The 23481-nt window shown below is 47.0% G+C and overlaps 1 protein-coding gene across 2 annotated transcripts in view; it reads right to left on the bottom strand.

Annotated features, from left to right (window-relative positions):
• camkk1a (calcium/calmodulin-dependent protein kinase kinase 1, alpha a) overlaps positions 1–23481 on the bottom strand; it is a 335074-nt gene that overhangs the window by 81565 nt on the left and 230028 nt on the right. For both annotated transcript variants that reach the window (XM_041197590.1, XM_041197591.1), the window contains exons 3-4: positions 12514–12561; positions 8936–8989 (exon numbers count right to left, since the gene is read on the bottom strand). In XM_041197590.1, coding sequence (XP_041053524.1) covers positions 8936–8989; positions 12514–12561 — 102 coding nt within the window. The remainder of the gene's footprint in view (positions 1–8935; positions 8990–12513; positions 12562–23481) is intronic.

Here is a 23481-nt window from a genome sequence, read left to right as displayed (position 1 = left end):
GGTTCCGTTACATGGATCTGGTGGGTCAGAAAGTTAAGAAGCCAAGCCAGCCATGTGCACATGTTAACACGATCAGGTCATCCAGCTAATCTAAATCATGTTGCAATACAGCTTACTGCATTTAGCAGTCCCACTGTTCAGGCAATAGATTAGTAACCCACAAGCAAATATGGTCTCAGCTTCCACCTAAAAAAAAATGTCAAGCTATTATCAAGTAGGTATATTAATCATGGTCTCTGAGCTCACAGCAAAGTTTAAGGGGAGAGTGGGCTAAAGACAGGACTATGTCACTATTGCTTCAGCTCTCTACCAATCTCTCTCACTGAGCCTGGCTCCTTGCTGTGGGAACAGTAGAGTTCCCTATGTAATCAATATTGTTGCCAACCCTTCTGGAATTAAAAATGATTCTGCTGGCCTCTGCCATGAGGACAGTGTGGAATAGCACACAGGCAGCAGAGCATTGGATGAGTTTAAGTTTATAGAGTGTAACGGATGAAAGGCCGGGCAGGAGGGCGTTGGAATCTTTAGCACTCTTTATTATTCTTTGGGAGGTCTTGTGGTTCAATGGGTAGCATCCCTGCCTCTGAACCAGAGACTCTGGGTTCAGGTCCCACTCCAAGACTTGATGGCTATGAAAGATGTGTTCATTACGTGGCCAAACAGGTTGCATATCAACTTGTAACTCCTTCCAACACATGCCAATAGCAGGTGGTAGGAGTGGGAGAGACTCCTGGTCAGCCATGCGATAGAAGGAAATTGGAGCTTCTACCATCACTATCCATTGCTCCAGACGACAACGAGCCTGTAAAAGTGTATGTTACCACAGCAACTCAGAGTCCTTGGGGAGGTGATCAGATTGGTGCCAACAGCATGGGGTTCGATCACCATTCTGGCTGAGGCAGATTCGGGACCTGCCGTCTTACCCAACCCATGGCAGAGTTTGTGGTGCTGTGGGTCAGACCTGCCTTCAAACAGAGACCTGAAGGTAATTCGGTTATTAAGTGTAACTTAAGGAATGATTCTTTTGAAATGCACAGGCCCTAACAGCATCAATCACTCAGTAAGATTACTCATGAATGGGCTGCATGAACCAATATTGATTCTCCCTCCATGTGGTAAGGAAATAGTATAAATTATTTAAGTATAAATCACACATTCTTATCTGATCACTACTCTTATTCCCTCTGTGGATATCCCACTCGCTCATCATTGTAGTTACATACTGACTCACTGTTCTCATGACTGAGTTTTTAGGTCCAAAGTACTGTTACAAAAACAGAATTACCTAGAAAAACTCAGCAGGTCTGGCAGCATCGGCGGAGAAGAAAAAAAGAGTTGATGTTTCGAGTCCTCATGACCCTTCAAAAGAACTGAGTGAATCTAAGGAGAGGGGTGAAATATAAGCTGGTTTAAGGTGGCTGGGGGGGAGAGAAGTGGGGTGGGATGGTGCGGTTGTAGGGACAAGCAAGCAGTGATAGGAGCAGATAATCAAAAGATGTCATAGACAAAAGAACAAAGAGGTGTTGAAGGTGGTGATATTATCTAAAAGAATGTGCTAATTAAGAATGGATGGCAGGGCATTCAAGATACAGCTCTAGTGGGGGTGAGGTGGAAAGACTAGCAGGGCATACAAGATTTAAAAGTAATGGAAATAGGTGGGAAAAGAAAAATCTATATAAATTATTGGAAAAAACAAAAGGAAGGGGGAAGGAACGGAAAGGGGGTGGGGATGGAGGAGGAAGTTCAAGATCTAAAGTTGTTGAATTCAATATTCAGTCCGGAAGGCTGTAAAGTGCCTAGTCGGAAGATGAGGTGCTATTCCTCCAGTTTGCGTTGGGCTTCACTGGAACAATGCAGCAAGCCAAGGACAGACATGTGGGCAAGAGAGCAGGGTGGAATGTTAAAATGGCAAGCGACAGGGAGGTTTGCGTCTTTCTTGCGGACAGACTGCAGGTGTTCTGCAAAGCAGTCGCCCAGTTTACGTTTGGTCTCTCCAATGTAGAGGAGACCACATTGGGAGCAACGAATGCAGTAGACTAAGTTGGGGGAAATGCAAGTGAAATGCTGCTTCACTCGAAAGGAGTGTTTGGGCCCTTGGACGGTGCAGAGAGAGGAAGTGAAAGGGCAGGTGTTGCATCTTTTGTGTGGGCATGGGGAGGTGCCATAGGAGGGGGTTGAGGAGTAGGGGGTGATGGAGGAGTGGACCAGGGTACCCTGGAGGGAACGATCCCTACGGAATGCCTCCGGGGGGCTAAAGGGAAGATGTGTTTGGTGGTGGCATCATGCTGGAGTTGGCGGAAATGGTGGAGGATGATCCTTTGAATGTGGAGGCTGGTGGGGTGACAAGTGAGGACAAGGGGGATCCTATCATGTTTCTGGGAGGGAGGAGAAGGCGTGAGGGTGAATGTGCAGGAGATGGGCTGGACACGGTTGAGGGCCCTGTCACGACCGTGGGTGGAAAACCTCGGTTAAGGAAGAAGGAGGACATGTCAGAGGTACTGTTTTCTAAGGAAGCATCATCAGGACAGATGCGACGGAGGCGAAGGAACTGAGAGAATGGGATGGAGTCCTTACAGGAAGCGGGGTGTGAGGAGCTGTAGTCGAGGTAGCTGGGGGAGTTGGTAGGCTTGTAATGGATATTGGTGGACAGTCTATCACCAGAAATTGAGACAGAGAGGTCAAGGAAGGGAAGGGAAGTGTCAGAGATGGACCATGTGAAAATGATGGAGGGGTGGAGATTGGAAGCAAAATTAATAAATTTTTCAAAGTCCCGACGAGAGCATGAAGCAGCACTGAAGTAATCATCGAGTTGTGGGAGGGGGCTGGAGTAGGGCTGGAACAAGGAATGTTCCACATACCCCATAAAGAGACAGGCATAACTGGGGCCCATGCGGGTACCCATAGCCACACCTTTTATTTGGAGGAAGTGAGAGGAGTTAAAGGAGAAATTGTTCAGTATGAGAATAAGTTCAGCCAGACGGAGGAGAGTAGTGGTGGATGGGGATTGTTCGGGCCTCCGTTCGAGGAAGAAGCTAAGGGCCCTCGGACTATCCCTCTACACCTCCATCCCCCACCAGGATGCTCTGACACTTCCCTTCCCTTCCTTGACCTCTCTGTCTCAATTTCTGGTGACAGACTGTCCACCAATATCCATTACAAGCCTACCGACTCCCACAGCTACCTCAACTACAGCTCCTCACATCCCGCTTCCTGTAAGGACTCCAACCCATTCTCTCAGTTCCTTCGCCTCCGTCGCATCTGTTCTGATGATGTTAATTTCAAAAACAGTTCCTCTGACATGTCCTCCTTCTTCCTTAACTGAGGTTTTCCACCCACGGTCGTTGACAGGGCCCTCAAACGTGTCCAACCCATCTCCTGCACATCCGCCCTCACGCCTTCTCCACCCTCCCAGAAACATAATAGGGACCCCCTGTCCTCACTTATCACCCCACCAGCCTCCGCATTCAAAGGATCATCCTCCGCCATTTCCGCCAACTCCTAGCATAATAAGTCCAGTGATGCCAACACCAAACACATCTTCCCTTCACCCCCCCGGCAGCATTCCGTAGGGATCGTTCCCTCCGGGGTACCCTGGTCCACTTCTCCATCACCCCCTACTCCTCAACCCCTACCTAAGGCACCTCCCCATGCCCATGCAAAAGATGCAACACCTGCCCCTTCACTTCCTCTCTCCGCACCGTCCAAGGGCCCAAACTCTCCTTTCAAGTGAAGCAGCATTTCACTTGCATTTCCCCCAACTTAGTCTACTGCATTCATTGCTCCCAATGCGGTCTCCTCTACATTGGAGAGACCAAACGTAAACTGGGCGACTGTTTTGCAGAACACCTGTGGTCTGTCCGCAAGATAGACCCAAACCTCTCTGTCGCTTGCCATTGTAACACTCCACCCTGCTCTCTTGCCCACATGTCTGTCCTTGGCTTGCTGCATTGTTCCAGTGAAGCTCAACGCAAACTGGAGGAACAGCATCTCATCTTCCGACTAGGCACTTTACAGCCTTGCGGACTTAATATTGAATTCAACAACTTTAGATCTTGAACTTCTTCCTCCATCCCCACCCCTTTTCCGTTTCTTCCCCCTTCCTTTTGTTTTTTCCAATAATTTATATAGATTTTTCTTTTCCCACCTACTTCCATTATTTTTAAATCTTGTATGCCCTGCTAGTCTTTCCACCTCACCCCCACTAGAGCTGTACCTTGAGTGCCCTGCCATCCATTCTTAATTAGCACATTCGTTTAGATAATATCATCACCTTCAACATCTCTTTGTTCTTTTGTCTATGACATCTTTTGATTATCTGCTCCTATCACTGCTTGCTTGTCCCTACAACCACACCCACCCCCCGCCACTTCTCTCCCCCCACCCGCCCCCCACCTTCAACCAGCTTATATTTCACCCCTCTCCTAATATTCACTCAGTTCTGTTGAAGGGGCATGAGGATTCAAAACGTCAACTCTTTTCTTCTCCGCCGATGCTGCCAGACCTGCTGAGTCTTTCCAGGTAATTCTGTTTTTGTTTTGGATTTCCAGCATCCGCAGTTTTTTGTTTTTACCAAAGAACTGTTGTTGCTGAATGGAGCATTAGATGGCATGTAGATTGTTAACCTAGCGTAATAAGTGCAGATCATGGTTGGCCTGTACCTCAACTCCATTTGGCATCTTATCTCTAATATCCTTACTCAAAATGTTAACTCTGTTTCTCTCTCCACAGATGCTGCCAGACCTGCTGAGTATTTCTAGCATTTTCTGTGTTCATTTCAGGTTTCCAGCTTCTGCAGTATTTTGCTTTTATAAAAATCTATTAATATCTTTTGGGAATAGTGTTCCATATTTCAACTAAACTTTGTGTGGAAAAACCTGTTCCTCATTTCTCACCGAAATAGTGTAACTCGGAAGACTTACGCTGTCTTGTTCTCGATTCCCCCACCAGCTTGTCTGTCCCTATCCTACTGAATCCATTTCTCATTTTAAACACCTTGATGAGATCTCCCTTCAACCACCTAAACTCAAGGGAACATAAGCCAAACTTATGCAATCTGTCCTCATAATTTAATCCTTTACCTCCCATTTTCATTCTGGTTAATCAGTGCTGCCTCCCTCCACAATGCTGATTTACCCTTCCAGAGATGCTGTGCATGTCGGCTGACTGAGGGATAAGGAAAATTCAAAGTAACCTAACATTTCACGGATATAAGTGTAAGATAACAAAGTTAACATGGGGAGAATCAATCAAAAACGGAGATAAAAGAAATGTCAATTACTGTATCAGATGACAAACGTTTGGAACAATATTCTTCCTTCACCAACCATATCTTTATTTTGAGCCTTTTTTGTTTATTTCCTTATAATGCAAATATTCCCTTTTAAAAATCTTTAAAATTGGCAACAGAAGAGACACGCTGTGTGATTAGAGTGGCTGCCAAGTTTAGCTCCTGTCCCTCCTCAGTTTGGGAACAGTCTGTCAGACTGTGCCAGCCTCTGCCAATAGTATGTATCAGTGGCACCAGGGCTCTTACTGACTATGCTCCCAAGTGGAGGGGAGATGCCATCTGAAAATGTGTATAAGGTTCCAGCTCACACTTCCCTCAGACGCCACGGGTAGGATTTTATCAGCCCTCTGGGAATGGGCAAGGAGGTGGTTAAATGAGAAGGGGAGGCAGCGGGCAATGTGCCCGCATCTTCCTGCTTCAACGTCACCTTGCCAGGGGCAGTGAAGGTGGTGAACAGTCCTCCTGCCCAGAGCCCAATGAGCCACTTGAATGGCCTATGAAGGGCCTCTTCCTACCTCCACCTGCATTTACATATCCAGCTGCAATGGCCAGCCCTGCAGCAATGGTGCCGCCTGCCCTCACCAAAACCCACTCCTTGCCAGGGCCCGCCTGACTGCCCTGGCACCCCCAGATCCTACTTAGCTGGTGGTGAAGCTGCACATCCATCAAAGTGCCCTCTTCCTCCAAGTGTAATCCCAGCAGTGCCCACCTCTCTGGTTGAGCTATTGGCCCTCTGATTGGCCGGAAGCTCTAGGGAGCGACTGGCCATCCTCAACAGGCTGTTGCTGACAAGAAGCATCCCCGGCAAAGCGGGTTTGCCTCCCGATTTCATGCCTGTCGGCGGGACCCCCATTACCACTACTAATTCCGGCCCCCTGTTACTGAGTTGAGCTGCCTTCATGCCCTTTAATAAACCACTTCATTCCAAAACTAAGTAGGAAACAATTAAGGGTTACTGCATAAGCACATGTTTTGCTTTGAATTGCAAGATGCTACGTTAATTTATTCCTTCGGTGGGTTGGGGGTTTTTGGGGTGGGGGGGGGGGCGGCTGCTGCACATTTTTGTGACATTGTATTTAATGGATGGCACCCAAAGTGTGCACATTGTACACTCATTTACACACTTTGGGATTTATTTAAGGACCTTAAGCTACAGGTATTCAGGACCTGTCAGACCCCTCTCAGGCAGGCTTGGTCACTGATCATTTGCATCAAACAGGTCAGAGTCGGATGGGGAGGTGGCGGCAGCTTATTTCCCAGTTACTATCTCAACCTCCGTCCAGGGCTGTGCTGTACAATTGGTGGGATGGGACTTGTGTGGGTCTTTAGACATTGGTCATGTCCGCTAGGTATTTTTTCATTTCTGCACTTAAACATAGACGTTATGAATTTTGGCTGACAACTGCCCCAGTACTGGCTAATCCATACCTACATGTGTGTATATGCGTCTGTGAGTATAAGGGTGTGTATAATTGTGTATGTGTGTATGTGTGACTGTGTGTATGTGAACTTGTGTGTGAATGTACATGCATGAGTGTGCATGACTGTGTCTGTGTGAATGTGTGTATATGAATGTGTGTGCATGTGTGTATGCGTGTGAATGTGTGTACATGTGTGAATGTGTGTACATGTGTGAATGTGTGCGCACACGTGTGTATGAATGGGTGTGTGAATCTGTGTCCATGTGATGTATGTGTTGATGTGTGTACATATGTGAATGTGTGTGCATGCATGTATGAATGTGTGCGCGAGTGTGCATGTGTTTGTGAATGTGTGTGTGCAAGCATGTGGATGTGTGCATGTGGATGTGTGTGTGCGTAAATGTTCATGCATGAATGTGTGTGCGGGAGCGTGAATGTGTCTGCATGAATGTGTGTGCGTGAGTGTGTGTGCATGAATGTGTGTGCATGTGTGTGTGTGTGAGCGTGAATGTGTGTGCATGAATCTGTGTGCATGAGTGTGAATGTGTGTGCGTGAGCGTGAATGTGTGTGCGTGGATGTGTGTGCGTGAGTGTGTGTGCGAGTGTGAATGTGTGTGCGTGAATGTGTGTGCGTGAGTGTGTGTGTGTAAGAATGTGAGAGTGTGCGTGATTATGTGTGCATGGGTGAACATATGTGCGTGTGTACGTGCGCATGTGCATGTGAATATGTGTGCTTGAGTGTGTGTTTACGTGTGTATGTGTCTGTGGGTGGGATTTTTCACTCCTGCCTGCTGCCGGAATTTTCTGGTCCTGCCGAAAGTCAATGGACTTTTGGCCACCTCTCCAAATTTTCCGTTCCTGTCCACGACGGTTCCGCCAAGCACAGATCTGGAAAATCCCAGCCTGTGTGTGTGCGAGTGTGCACCAAAGCTGACTTTGAAGAGTTGCCTATTTATAGCATCTAGAGCTTGGGCCTTGATAAGGATGAGTTATTTACTCTCAGCTTACCTTAGCAGCAGAATAATACATTATGCACCACATGGTGTAAAAGTCTTGTTCTTATTAAGCAGGATATCATTTGACAACATAAAAAAATCCATGGGAGATCTGTAAGTTAGTTATAAAATAACAGAGGTTCACAAAGATAATGAAACCCTCCAGAAGGACTAGCTCCAATCCTGGCCTCTCCACTGCTAGCTGTTGGTTATCAGTTCTGACTTAGAATTGGGAAGAAGGTGCTGTTGGGATTCATAATCCAATAGACCCAGGAGAAGAACCAGGAATATCTGACCCACCAAGGAGGAATCTCTTCAAAGGTTCACGGTGCCCCCTCTGTTTCTTCACTAAGCAGCGCAGTATCAGGCCTGAAGACGAAAACAAAATACTGCGGATGCTGGAAATCTAAAATTCTAGAGAAACAGCACAGACCTGAATTTTTAACCCCTACTTCTCTCTGCACAGATGCTGCGAGATCTGATGAGTATTTCCAGCATTCTTTGTTTTACACTGATAGGTACATAGGACCAATGCTTCAGGAAAGATCCAGGATTGCTAGTAGTGAAAGCAATGGATCCCAGAGACAGTGATTACCTTAAATACCTGGCCCTTGACTTTCTGAATGACGTATGAAAAGTTTTGCTTCAGCCCTTCCTTCGGGTTCCAGGTGCACAGTCACACCAGTGGCCAAAGCTCCCATACTCAGATTCTATATCGCACTGAAAACACATCTTAACAACTCTGTGTAAAACAAAAAAAAAATCATCTAACCTTTTCTTTCATTCTTTGGATGATGATCTTATTGGTGCTCTCTGCTAAATGACTCACCCACCAAGAAATAGTTTTTCTTGATTTATCTGCTCCTGTTCCCTGGGGGCAACTTTTTCTCTTCTCTTTTTCCCTCTTCTCTCCCATCAGAATGATCTACATGGCCATCAGGATCCTTTTTATGTTATACCTCGCTGATTTCCATGTTAAAAGGGACCTCTGGCCCGAAACAGGCAGATGCTTTGGACATCTAATGGTAGGCCCCTTACAAAATGGCCGTGATAACAGGACAGTGAGGCTGCTGCTACCGGCCCGTTAACACCAGCCAAGGGCAGTGAATATCGACCCCACTGCTTGCCAAACGTATGGCTCAAGAGAATTCCTGCAATGTCAATCATTGAGTGTCACCAAAGAACAAACCTCGCATAGTCGACACAAGGAAGTGAATCTCTAGTTTACTCACATAATGCTTGTCATCATTTTCATTGTACGCCAGCTTCACAACACCATAGGAGCCCTGTCAATGATTCAGAGTCCAGATTAGTCATTGATAAAAACAATAGTAAACAACACAGTCAAAGAGGAGAGCAGAAAGATCTCAAAAATCTGTTAACTTCAACCATAATTATGAAAAGATTCATTGTTTGATGTGATATTTAAAGTTAAGGGCTGAGAATCCATGGGCCTTCTCCCTCATTCCTGCTCAGGTCTAAAATACTGGAAGGACAGGGAATTAAGCCAGTACTCGAATATGATGGATATCAGTCTTGCCTGGAAGTTTTCTGCTGTGACCTTGCTTGTTACACTGCCTTAGAGATGATAAGGCCCAAGAAGGGTTCTAACATAGTAGAAAATCCCAGAATCATACAATAGAATCATAAAATTACAGCACTGAAGGAGGCTGTTCAGCCCGTCGTCTTTTGCTGGCTCTCTGCAGGAACAAATCGGCTAATCTGACACCCCAGATCTTTCCTCAAAGCCATGCAAAGTTTTAATCTTCAGCTGTTTATCCAATTCCCTTTTGAAAGCCATGATTGAACCTCCCTCCACCACACTCTCAGGCAGTGCATTCCAGACCTGAACCAGTCGATTGACCCGGAGTAGGCAGCGCGCCCGCCGACAATTAAATGGCCTATTAAGACCATTAAAAAAGTAATTGAAAGAAATTTTTCACTACCCGTCCGACCTTACGGTCAGCGGGCAGGTGAAAATGCCAAGCGGCCTTTACATTTTTTCGGAACCTCATCCATGGGCGGGATGAGGTTTCCAACAGCAAATAAAATCAAATTAAAAAATTTTTAAATTTCATTTATAACATGTCCCTATTCATGACAGAATCACATGAGGGGACATATTTTATAACATTTTTCAAATCTTTATTTTTGATGTTTTAAACTGTTCATCTCCCAGAGGCAGCTCTGTGCCTCATGGAGCTTTCCTTGCACGCAACCACTCGCATGCACAAAGTTCGCACTGGCCCTCTTCCCCACCTCCGCCCTCCGCCCCCCCCCCACCGACACAGGCAGCACTGAGCGCTGCCACTTGCGTTTCACGCTGGGCAGCCTCAATTGGCTTGCCAGCATGAGATAGTGGTCAGGCCCTGATTGCGGGAGATGGTCCGCTTCCTGGCTGCCCCCGCCATCCCCGCCAAGCCTGCCCTACGAGGGAAAAATCCTCCCCTCTGTGTTTTTGCTACTAAAATGAATCACAATTCTCTGCTTTAAATTTCATCTTACACTTGTCCACCCATTCCACCAACCTGCCCATGTCCTTTTGAAGTTAAACACTATCCTCCTCACAGCCCATAATATTCCTCGTTCTGTGTCAGCTGCAAACAGACCAGGAGGATTAATTTAAACAGACCTGATTTCTCCTCTCGCCACCCGTCTGTAAACAGAAAGGTGTTTTTGATTTTTGATTTCCCCCTTTAAAAGTGGTGGCTTTTTTTCCCAACCCTTCAGTTTGGAGTGAGCAAATCCTCTTTTAATAACCCCATAGCAAACTCGGGATAAGGTAAAATAACGGAGTTGGTTTATTTTACACATACACAAAATGCTGGAAAGGGATTTCGTAACGACCACCCCTGTTTGCACACATTCAATGAAAGAGGGATAAGGGAAAGAATGGGGCACAGGGCAAGACTGCAATAAAAATAAGAGTTATGGTTTCATGTGAGCCCAGAATCAAAAGACCAGTAACATATTCCTTCAGAGATTAGCAGACTGAAACTGTTGCAGGGTGATCCGATGTTCCAGAAGCGAGGGCTTCCATGATGGGAGAAGGCACATAGAAATTAATTAGCCACAGATACAGAAGTTCCGAAGTTCCAGTAGTTCAGTGTAGATGAGGGCCAGACACTTCACCTGGACAGAGCTCTTTCTGCTGCTACCTGTTAGATGGTAAAATGGTAGACTGCCTGGGTTCAGCTCTACACAGCAATAATACAGGTTCTAGCAGCTTGGGGGAGATCATGTGACATACATCCCAATTCTTCTCCTGGGTGTTGGTGTATCTTCCCAGGTCTGGAATCTTGAGGTGTTTAAAAGAGGAGTCAGGGTCTCTTTTGTCCTTTGCAGACATACTGTCACTGGTGGCTAGAATTCTTCTTTAGAAATGTAAAGAGGCTATGTGCAGTTCCGGTGGTATGTGGTTGGTGGGGGAGGGGGGGTGGTGCATTAGCGCCTTCTTAGAGATAATAATATCTCTGCTATTTGTTTGAAGGTTAGAAATTCCTCTGGTATGAGTCATGGCTAGTCAGGGTAAAGCCTTGTCCATTTTTAAAATAAAAATAATAATTTTGTAAAGTAGCCAGGTTGACGTGGATATATACATATATATATATAGAGAGAGAGAGAGAGAGAGAGAAAGAGAGAGAGAGTTTCCTTCCTGTCTTCTGGCTGGGACAGTACCTTGTACGCTCAAATCTCGATCATTACTTAGATCAAGAAAAGCAGGGGTCCTAACACTGACCCCTGGGAAAACCCCACTTTCTCCAGTCCGAAAAACAATTATTCTCCACTATTCTTTGTTTTCTGTCACTCAGCCAATCTCATATCCATGTTGCTACTTTCCTTTTTATTCCACGAGCTCTAACTTTGCTCACAGGTCTGTTGTGTGGCACTGTATCAAACGCCTTTTGGAGTCCTCAATTAATTCAGATTTGTCCAAGTGACTGTGTTACTCCAGATTGCTCCTTGTCCTGTTGATTGGGAGGGGAGAGGGGAGGGGGCTGGGGTTGTGGGCATGGTATGCTGAATGAAGATTCAGATGCCCAGCAATCACTGAAATTTGGGGCTAAGCCCTTCCTTTGTGGCCTAGACCACAAAATGTTTTAAACATTTCTGTCCATTTTCATCCTTCATGAGAAAAGTAGTGCCCTTCTGAGGGGTGGGAGCAGGGTCCTCTCTCTTCCAGCCTGGGTACCTAACACCAGGATCCTAGCCTTTACTCTCTAGCAGGGGCCTGAGCTACAGCACTAAACTTCTAAACTCCAGAAAGCGTAGGCCCAATTTACTCTTCATAATCTCTTTCGGTGCCAACACTGATGTGGGTATGATAGTTCAGTACTTTGGTACTGGACGTGATGGGCCGAATTGCTCCTTATGTGCTGCAACCATTCTATGATCTAAAAGTCTAGGAGTGGACTAGCATCTAGCAGTGAGTTCAAGTCCCAATACAGTAAATTGTCAAACTGAATACAACATTTGCGAACTGGTACCCGAGAGAGTGACCAGACTATCAGGAAAAATCCAACTGCTTCACTAATGTCCTTCAGAGAAGGGGATCTGCTGTCCTAGCCTGTATTTAATGACAATCCCATAGTACATGGTTGACTCTTAAAGCCCTCTACAATTTTCCCCACCACCTTCTCAGGGCACATTGCTCATTCCCAGAAAACAAATATAACAGAAAATGTGTGTAAACTCATTTGGTCTGAAAATCATCCGTATGGAATGATGGGATCCAGAAAAACTACATTTCCAACTCTTGCTGTTGGGTTGAGATTAGCTTTGAACCGTTAACTCCCAGATGGAGCATTACCTTTCCGATCTCAGTCTTCAGCTTGTACTGGTTCAACTGCATAGAGTCCTGCAGGGTAAAAGAGAGATGGAGTTAATCCCAACCGCTCACATTTTAACAGAAGGAGACAAGACAAGGCTAACCATCCTTGTCATCCCTCTATAGCACCTTTACACACTGACTGGAGTGTAGCAATTGTACTTCTGACAAGCAGATTCAAGAAATAAATTTCAGATGAAAGACCAGTCCCACTTTGATTCCTAAATGATGAAAGAGTAGGGTTGTCAGAACTGCTCAGCATTTTAAACAGGACAGTCTGGTGTCTTCCTGAAGAGACTCATGGAAATACAACATAAGTATACAAACTAGCGGGGCTCAATTCTTTGCCGGGTGGTCAGCCAGCTAACATGCTCCCTGTTCAACCTCCCCCCGCCTATAGTGGCATGAGCTTAGTTACATGCTCACTGTGACTCCATCATCAGTAAATCTGGGATGATGCAGGGAAGTTTTTAGCATTTCCCAGTACTCAAAACTTTGCATCCGAGAATTAGGGGTCATTCTTTTTCTATCAGTTCTTACAACAACTTGCTGATTTTGACCCTGGCAATGTCATTGCAAGTTGACCGAGGATGGACCCAGGTGAAGGATGATGTATTGATCATTTTCTTAACAGGATAATTTGAGGGAGACTGAATCAATAAACAAGAAAATGTTGCTGTGATGAGAAAAAAATAATATCTGAACAAAAATTGGATAGGAAAAGATGTCCACTGGGTTTATACAAAATGGGGCACAGCTGTCTGCTGGGTTTATACACAATGGGGTAGAGCTGTCTGCTGGGTTTATAGACAATGTGGTACAGATGTCTGCTGAGCTTATACACAATGGGGTACAGCAGTCTGCTGGGCTTATACACAATGTGGTACAGCTGTCTGCTGGGTTCATACACAATGGGGTACAGCTGTCTGCTGGGTTTTAACACAATGGGGTACAGCTGCCGGCTGGGTTTATACACAATGGGGTACAGCATTCTGCTGGGTTTTTACACAATGGGGTACAGCTATCTGCTGGGCTTATACACAGTGGAGTATAGTTGTGTGCTGGGCTTAGACACAATGTGGTACAGCTGTCTGCTGGGTTTATACACAATGGTGTACAGCTGCCTGCTGGGTTTTTACACAATGGGGTACAGCTGCCTGCTGGGTTTATACACAATGGGGTACAGCTGTTTCCTGGGTTTATACACAATGGGGCACAGTGGTCTGCTGGGTTTATACACAATGGGGTACAGCTGTCTGCTAGTTTTATACACAATGGGGCACAGCTGTCTGCTGGGTTTATACACAATGTGGTACAGATGTCTGCTGAGCTTATACACAATGGGGTACAGCTGTCTGCTGGGCTTATACACAATGTGGTACAGCTGTCTGCTGGGTTCATACACAATGGGGTACAGCTGTCTGCTGGGTTTTAACACAATGGGGTACAGCTGCCGGCTGGGTTAATACACAATGGGGTACAGCATTCTGCTGGGTTTTTACACAATGGGGTACAGCTATCTGCTGGGCTTATACACAGTGGGGTATAGTTGTGTGCTGGGCTTAGACACAATGTGGTACAGCTGTCTGCTGGGTTTATACACAATGGGGTACAGCTGCCTGCTGGGTTTTTACACAATGGGGTACAGCTGCCTGCTGGGTTTATACACAATGGGGTACAGCTGTTTCCTGGGTTTATACACAATGGGGCACAGTGGTCTGCTGGGTTTATACACAATGGGGTACAGCTGTCTGCTGGTTTTATACACAATGGGGCACAGCTGTCTGCTAGTCCTATACACAATGGGGTACAGCTGTCTGCTGGGTTTATACACAATGGGGTACAGCTGTCTGCTGGTTTTATACACAATGGGGTACAGCTGTCTGCTGGGCTTATACACAATGGGGTACAGCTGTCTGCTAGTCCTATACACAATGGGGTACAGCTGTCTGCTGGGTTTATACACAATGTGGTACAGCTTTCTGCTGGGTTTTTACACAATGGGGTACAGCTATCTGCTGGGCTTATACACAATGGGGTACAGCTGACTGCTGGGTTTATACACAATGGGGTACAGCTGTCTGCTGGGTTTAAGCACAATGGGATACAGCTGACTGCTGGGCTTATACATAATGGGGCACAGCTGTCTGCTGTGTTTATACACAATGGGGTACAGGCTTTCTGCTGGGTTTTTACACAATGGGGCACAGCTGTCAGCTGGGTTTTTACACAGTGGGGTACAGCTGTCTGCTCGGCTTATACACAATGTGGCACAGCTGTCTGCTGGTGTTATACACAATGGGGTACATTTTCTGCTGGGTCTATACACAATGGGGTACAGCTGCCTGCTGGGTTTATACACAATGTGGTACAGCAGTCTGCTGGGTTTATACACAATGGGGTACAGCTGTCTGCTGGGTTTTAACACAATGGGGTACAGCTGCCTGCTGGGTTTATACACAATGGGGTACAGCTTTCTGCTGGGTTTTTACACAATAGGGTACAGCTATCTGCTGGGCGTATACACAGTGGGGTACAGCTGCCTGCTGGGTTTATACAAAATGAAGTATGGCTGTCTGCTGGGTATTTACACAATGTGGCAGAGCTGTCTGCTGGGTTTATACACAATCGGGAAGAGCTGTCTGCGGGGCTTATACACGATGGGATACAGCTGTCTGCTGGGCTTAAACACAATGGGGTACAGCTGTCTGCTAGTCCTATCCACAATGGGGTACAGCTGTCTGCTGGGTTTATACACAATGGGGTACAGCTGTCTGCTGGATTTATACACAATGGGGTACAGCTGCCTGCTCGGTTTATACACAATGGGGTACAGCTTTCTGCTGGGTTTTTACACAATGGGGTACAGCTATCTGCTGGGCGTATACACAATGGGGTACAGCAGCCTGCTGGGTTTATACAAAATGGGGTATGGCTGTCTGCTGGGTATTTACACAATGTGGCAGAGCTGTCTGCTGGGTTTATACACAATCGGGAAGAGCTGTCTGCGGGACTTATACACGATGGGGTACAGCTGTCTGCTGGGCTTAAACACAATGGGGTACGGCTGTCTGCTGGGTATCTACACAATGTGGCACAGCTGTTTGCTGGGTTTATACACAATGGGGTACAGCTATCTGCTGGGCTTATACACAATGGGGTACAGATCCTGCTGGGTATCTACACAATGTGGCACAGCTGTTTGCTGGGTTTATACACAATGGGGTACAGCTATCTGCTGGGTTTATACACAATGGGGTACAACTGTCTGCTGGTTTTATACACAATGGGGTACAGCTGCCTGCTGGGCTTATACACGAGGGGGTACAGCTGTCTGCTAGTCCTATACACAATGGGGTACAGCTGTCTGCTGGGTTTATACACAGTAGAGTACAGATGTCTGCTGGGTTTATACACAATGGGGTACAGCTGTCTGCTGGGTTTATACACAGTAGAGTACAGATGTCTGCTGGGTTTATACACAATGGGGTACAGCTGTCTGCTGGATTTTACACAATGGGGTAAAGCTGCCAGCTAGGTTTATACACAATGGGGTACAGCTGTTTCCTGGGTTTATAAACAATGGGGCACAGCTGCCTGCTGGTTTTATACACAATGGGGTACAGCTGCCTGCTGGGCTTATACACGAGGAGGTACAGCTGTCTGCTAGTCCTATACACAATGGGGTACAGCTGTCTGCTGGGTTTATACACAGTAGAGTACAGCTGTCTGCTGGGTTTATACACAATGGGGTACAGCTATCTGCTGGATTTTACACAATGGGGTACAGCTGCCTGCTAGGTTTATACACAATGAGGTACGGCTGTCTGCTGGGCTTATACACAATGTGGTACAGCTGTCTGCTGGGTTTATACACAATGGGGTACAGCTTTCTGCTGGGTTTTTACACAATGGGGTACAGCTATCTGCTGGGCCTATACACAATGGGGTACAGCTGACTGCTGGGTTTATACACAATGGGGTACAGCTGTCTGCTGGGTTTAAGCACAATGGGATACAGCTGACTGCTGGGCTTATACATAATGGGGCACAGCTGTCTGCTGTGTTTATACACAATGGGGTACAGGCTTTCTGCTGGGTTTTTACACAATGGGGCACAGCTGTCAGCTGGGTTTTTACGCAATGGGGCACAGCTGTCTGCTGGGCTTATACACAGTGGGGTACAGCTGTCTGCTCGGCTTATACACAATGTGGCACAGCTGACTGCTGGTGTTATAAACAATGGGGTACATTTCCTGCTGGGTCTATACACAATGGGGTACAGCTGCCTGCTGGGTTTATACACAATGTGGTACAGCTGTCTGCTGGGTTTATACACAATGTGGTACAACTGTCTGCTGGGTTTTAACACAATGGGGTACAGCTGCCTGCTGGGTTTATACACAATGGGGTACAGCTTTCTGCTGGGCGTATACACAATGGGGTACAGCTGCCTGCTGGGTTTATACAAAATGGGTATGGCTGTCTGCTGGGTATTTACACAATGTGGCAGAGTTGTCTGCTGGGTTTATACACAATCGGGAAGAGCTGTCTGCGGGGCTTATACACGATGGGATACAGCTGTCTGCTGGGCTTAAACACAATGGGGTACAGCTGTCTGCTAGTCCTATCCACAATGGGGTACAGCTGTCTGCTGGGTTTTAACACAATGGGGTACAGCTGCCTGCTCGGTTTATACACAATGGGGTACAGCTTTCTGCTGGGTTTTTACACAATGGGGTACAGCTATCTGCTGGGTATCTACACAATGTGGCAGAGCTGTTTGCTGGGTTTATACACAATGGGGTACAGCTATCTGCTGGGCTTATACACAATGGGGTACAGCTGTCTGCTGGGTATCTACACAATGTGGCACAGCTGTTTGCTGGGTTTATACACAATGGGGTACAGCTGTCTGCTGGTTTTATACACAATGGGGTACAGCTGCCTGCTGGGCTTATACACGAGGGGGTACAGCTGTCTGCTAGTCCTATACACAATGGGGTACAGCTGTCTGCTGGGTTTATACACAGTAGAGTACAGCTGTCTGCTGGGTTTATACACAGTAAAGTACAGCTGTCTGCTGGGTTTATACACAATGGGGTACAGCTGTCTGCTGGATTTTACACAATGGGGTACAGCTGCCAGCTAGGTTTATACACAATGGGGTACAGCTGTTTCCTGGGATTATAAACAATGGGGCACAGCTGTCTGCTGGGTTTATACACAATGGGGTACAGCTGTCTGCTGGTTTTATACACAATGGGGTACAGCTGCCTGCTGTGCTTATACACGAGGAGGTACAGCTGTCTGCTAGTCCTATACACAATGGGGTACAGCTGTCTGCTGGGTTTATACACAGTAGAGTACAGCTGTCTGCTGGGTTTATACACAATGGGGTACAGCTGTCTGCTGGATTTTACACAATGGGGTACAGCTGCCTGCTAGGTTTATACACAATGAGGTACGGCTGTCTGCTGGGCTTATACACAATGTTGTACAGCTGTCTGCTGGGTTTATACACAATGGGGTACAGCTTTCTGCTGGGATTTTACACAATGGGGTACAGCTATCTGCTGGGCTTATACACAATGGGGTACAGCTGACTGCTGGGTTTATACACAATGGGGTACAGCTGTCTGCTGGGTTTAAGCACAATGGGATACAGCTGACTGCTGGGCTTATACATAATGGGGCACAGCTGTCTGCTGTGTTTATACACAATGGGGTACAGGCTTTCTGCTGGGTTTTTACACAATGGGGCACAGCTGTCAGCTGGGTGTTTACACAATGGGGCACAGCTGTCTGCTGGGCTTATACACAGTGGGGTACAGCTGTCTGCTCGGCTTATACACAATGTGGCACAGCTGACTGCTGGTGTTATACACAATGGGGTACATTTCCTGCTGGGTCTATACACAATGGGGTACAGCTGCCTGCTGGGTTTATACACAATGTGGTACAGCTGTCAGCTGGGTTTATACACAATGGGGTACAACTGTCTGCTGGGTTTTAACACAATGGGGTACAGCTGCCTGCTGGGTTTATACACAATGGGGTACAGCTTTCTGCTGGGTTTTTACACAATGGGGTACAGCTATCTGCTGGGCGTATACACAATGAGGTACAGCTGCCTGCTGGGTTTATACAAAATGGGGTATGGCTGTCTGCTGGGTATTTACCCAATGTGGCAGAGTTGTCTGCTGGGTTTATACACAATCGGGAAGAGCTGTCTGCAGGGCTTATACACGATGGGATACAGCTGTCTGCTGGGCTTAAACACAATGGGGTACAGCTGTCTGCTGGGTATCTACACAATGTGGCACAGCTGTTTGCTGGGCTTATACACAATGGGGTACAGCTGTCTGCTGGGTATCTACACAATGTGGCACAGCTGTTTGCTGGGTTTATAAACAATGGGGTACAGCTGTCTGCTGGGTATTTACACAATGTAGCACAGCTGTCTGCTGGTCTTATACACAATAAGGTACAGCTGTCTGCTGGGTTTATACACAATGGGGTACAGCCGTCTGCTGGGTTTATACACAGTAGGGTACAGCTGTCTGCTGGGTTTTTACACAAAGGGGTACAGCTGCCGGCTGTGTTTATACACAATGGGGTACAGCTGTCTGCTGGATTTTACACAATGGGTTACGGCTGCCTGCTGGGTTTATACACAATGAGGTACAGCTGTCTGCTGGGTTTATACACAATGGGGTACAGCTGTCTGCTGGATTTTACACAATGGGTTACGGCTGCCTGCTGGGTTTATACACAATGAGGTACGGCTGTCTGCTGGGCTTATACACAATGTTGTACAGTTGTCTGCTGGGTTTATACACAATGGGGTACAGCTTTCTGCTGGGTTTTTACACAATGGGGTACAGCTATCTGCTGTGCTTATACACAATGGGGTACAGCTTTTTCCTGGGTTTATACACAATGAGGTACGGCTGTCTGCTGGGCTTATACACAATGTTGTACAGCTGTCTGCTGGGTTTATACACAATGGGGTACAGCTTTCTGCTGGGTTTTTACACAATGGTGTACAGCTATCTGCTGGGCTTATACACAATGGGGCACAGCTTTTTCCTGGGTTTATACAAAATGGGGTACAGCTGTCTGCTGGGTTTATATACAATGGGGTACAGCTGTCTGCTGGTTTTACACACAATGGGGTACAGCTGTCTGCTGAGCTTATACACGAGGGGGTACAGCTATCTGCTGGTCTTATACACAATGGGGTACAGCTGTCTGCTGGGTTTATACAAAATTGGGTACAGCTGTCTGCTGGGTTTTTACACAATGGGGTACAGCTGCCTGCTGGGTTTATACACAATGGGGTACAGCTGCCTACTGGGTTTATACACAATGGGGTACGGCTGTCAGCTGGGCTTATACACAATGGGGCACAGCTGTTTGATGGGTTCATACACAATGGGGTAGAGCTGTTTCCTGGGTTTATACACAATGGGGTGCAGCTGTTTGCTGGGATTATACATAATGGGGTACAGCTGTCTGCTGGGCTTATACACAATGTGGTATAGCTGGCTGCTGGGTTTATACACAATGGGGTCCAGCTGTCTACTGGGTTTTTACACAATGGGGTACAGCTGTGTGCTGGGTTTATACACAATGGTGTACAGCTGTCTGCTGGGTTTATACACAATGGGGTACAGCTGTCTGCTGGGTTTATACACAATGGGGTACAGCTGCCTGCTGGGTTTTAACACAATGGGGTACAGCTGCCTGCTGGGCTTATACACGAGGGGGTACAGCTGTCTGCTAGTCCTATACACAATGGGGTATAGCTGTCTGCTGGGTTTATACACATTAGAGTACAGCTGTCTGCTGGGTTTATACACAATGGGGTACAGCTGTCTGCTGGATTTTACACAATGGGGTACAGCTTTCTGCTGGGTTTTTACACAATGGGGTACAGCTATCTGCTGGGCTTATACACAATGGGGTACCGCTGTCTGCTGGGTTTAAGCACAATGGGATATAGCTGACTGCTGGGCTTATACATAATGGGGCACAGCTGTCTGCTGTGTTTATACACAATGGGGTACAGGCTTTCTGCTGGGTTTTTACACAATGGGGCACAGCTGTCAGCTGGGTTTTTACACAATGGGGCACAGCTGTCTGCTGGGCTTATACACAGTGCGGTACAGCTGTCTGCTCGGCTTATGCACAATGTGGCACAGCTGTCTGCTGGTGTTATACACAATGTGGTACATTTTCTGCTGGGTCTATACACAATGGGGTACAGCTGCCTGCTGGGTTTATACACAATGTGGTACAGCTGTCTGCTGGGTTTATACACAATGGGGTATAGCTGTCTGCTGGGTTTATACAGAATGGGGTACAGCTGCCTGCTGGGTTTATACAGAATGGGGTACAGCTTTCTGCTGGGTTTTTACACAATGGGGTAGAGCTATCTGCTGGGCTTATACACAATGGGGAATAGCTGTGTGCTGGGCTTAGACACAATGTGGTATAGCTGTATGCTTGGTTTATACACAATGGGGTACAGCTTTCTGCTGGGTTTTTACAGAATGGGGTACAGCTATCTGCTGGGCTTATACACAATGGGGTACAGCTGCCTGCTGGGTTTATACAAAATGGGGTACGGCTGTCTGCTGGGTATTTACACAATGTGGCAGAGCTGTCTGCTGGGTTTATACACAATCAGGAAGAGCTGTCTGCGGGGCTTATACACGATGGGGTACAGCTGTCTGCTGGGCTTAAACACAATGGGGTACAGCTGTCTGCTGGGTATCTACACAATGTGGCACAGCTGTTTGCTGGGTTTATACACAATGGGGTACAGCTATCTGCTGGGCTTATACACAATGGGGTACAGCTGTCGGCTGTGTTTATACACAATGGGGTACAGGCTTTCCGCTGGGTTTTTACACAATGGGGCACAGCTGTCAGCTGGGTTTTTACACAATGGGGCACAGCTGTCTGCTGGGCTTATACACAGTGGGGTACAGCTGTCTGCTCGGCTTATGCACAATGTGGCACAGCTGTCTGCTGGTGTTATACACAATGGGGTACATTTTCTGCTGGGTCGATACACAATGGGGTACAGCTGCCTGCTGGGTTTATACAAAATGTGGTACAGCTGTCTGCTGGGTTGATACACAATGGGGTACAGCTGTCTGCTGGGTTTTAACACAATGGGGTACAGCTTTCTGCTGGGTTTTTACACAATGGGGTAGAGCTATCTGCTGGGCTTATACACAATGGGGAATAGCTGTGTGCTGGGCTTAGACACAATGTGGTACAGCTGTATGCTTGGTTTATACACAATGGTGTACAGCTTTCTGCTGGGTTTTTACAGAATGGGGTACAGCTATCTGCTGGGCTTATAAACGATGGGGTACAGCTGCCTGCTGGGTTTATACAAAATGGGGTACGGCTGTCTGCTGGGCATTTACACAATGTGGCAGAGCTGTCTGCTGGGTTTATACACAATCGGGAAGAGCTGTCTGCGGGGCTTATACACGATGGGGTACAGCTGTCTGCTGGGCTTAAACAGAATGGGGTACAGCTGTCTGCTGGGTATCTACACAATGTGGCACAGCTGATTGCTGGGTTTATACACAATGGGGTACAGCTATCTGCTGGGCTTATACACAATGGGGTACAGCTGTCTGCTGGGTATCCACACAATGTGGCACAGCTGTTTGCTGGGTTTATACACAATGGGGTACAGCTGTCTGCTGGGTATTTACACAATGCAGCACAGCTGTCTGCTGGACTTATACACAATGAGGTACAGCTGTCTGCTGGGTTTGTACACAATGGGGTACAGCTGTCTGCTGGGTTTATACACAATAGGGTACAGCTGTCTGCTGGGTTTTTACACAATGGGGTACAGCTGCCTGCTGGGTTTATACACAATGGGGTACAGCTGTCTGCTGGTTTATACACAATGGGGTACGGCTGTCAGCTGGGCTTATACACAATGGGGCACAGCTGTTTGCTGGACTCAAACACAATGGGGTAGAGCAGTTTGCTGGGTTCATACACAATGGGGTACAGCTGCCTGCTGGGTTTATACACAATGGGGTACAGCTGTCTGCTGGATTTTACACAATGGGTTACGGCTGCCTGCTGGGTTTATACACAATGAGGTACGGCTGTCTGCTGGGCTTATACACAATGTTGTACAGCTGTCTGCTGGGTTTATACACAATGGGGTACAGCTTTCTGCTGGGTTCTTACACAATGGGGTACAGCTATCTGCTGGGCTTATACACAATGGGGTACAGCTTTTTCCTGGGTTTATACAAAATGGGGTACAGCTGTCTGCTGGGTTTATACACAATGGGGTACGGCTGTCTGCTGGTTTTATACACAATGGGGTACAGCTGTCTGCTGAGCTTATACACGAGGGGGTACAGCTGTCTGCTGGTCTTATACACAATGGGGTACAGCTGTCTGCTGGGTTTATACAAAATTGGGTACAGCTGTCTGCTGGGTTTTTACACAATGGGGTACAACTGCCTGCTGGGTTTATACACAATGGGGTACAGCTGCCTGCTGGGTTTATACACAATGGGGTACGGATGTCAGCTGGGCTTATACACAATGGGGCACAGCTGTTGATGGGTTCATACACAATGGGGTAGAGCTGTTTGCTGGGTTTATACACAATGGGGTACAGCTGCCTGCTGGGTTTATACACAATGTGGTACAGCTGTCTGCTGGGCTTATACACAATGGGGTACAGCTGTCTACTGGGTTTTTACACAATGGGGTACAGCTGTCTGCTGGGTTTATACACAATGGTGTACAGCTGTCTGCTGGGTTTATACACAATGGGGTACAGCTGTCTGCTGGGTTTATACACAATGGGGTACAGCTGCCTGCTGGGTTTTAACACAATGGGGTACAGCTTCCTGCTGGGCTTATACACGAGGGGGTACAGCTGTCTTC

This window comes from Carcharodon carcharias, chromosome 10 (genome assembly GCF_017639515.1).
Source record: "Carcharodon carcharias isolate sCarCar2 chromosome 10, sCarCar2.pri, whole genome shotgun sequence".
Lineage (NCBI taxonomy): Eukaryota > Metazoa > Chordata > Chondrichthyes > Lamniformes > Lamnidae > Carcharodon > Carcharodon carcharias.
The sequence above is the reverse complement of the archived record's forward strand: the minus strand, read 5'-3'. Positions and strand labels throughout refer to the sequence as shown.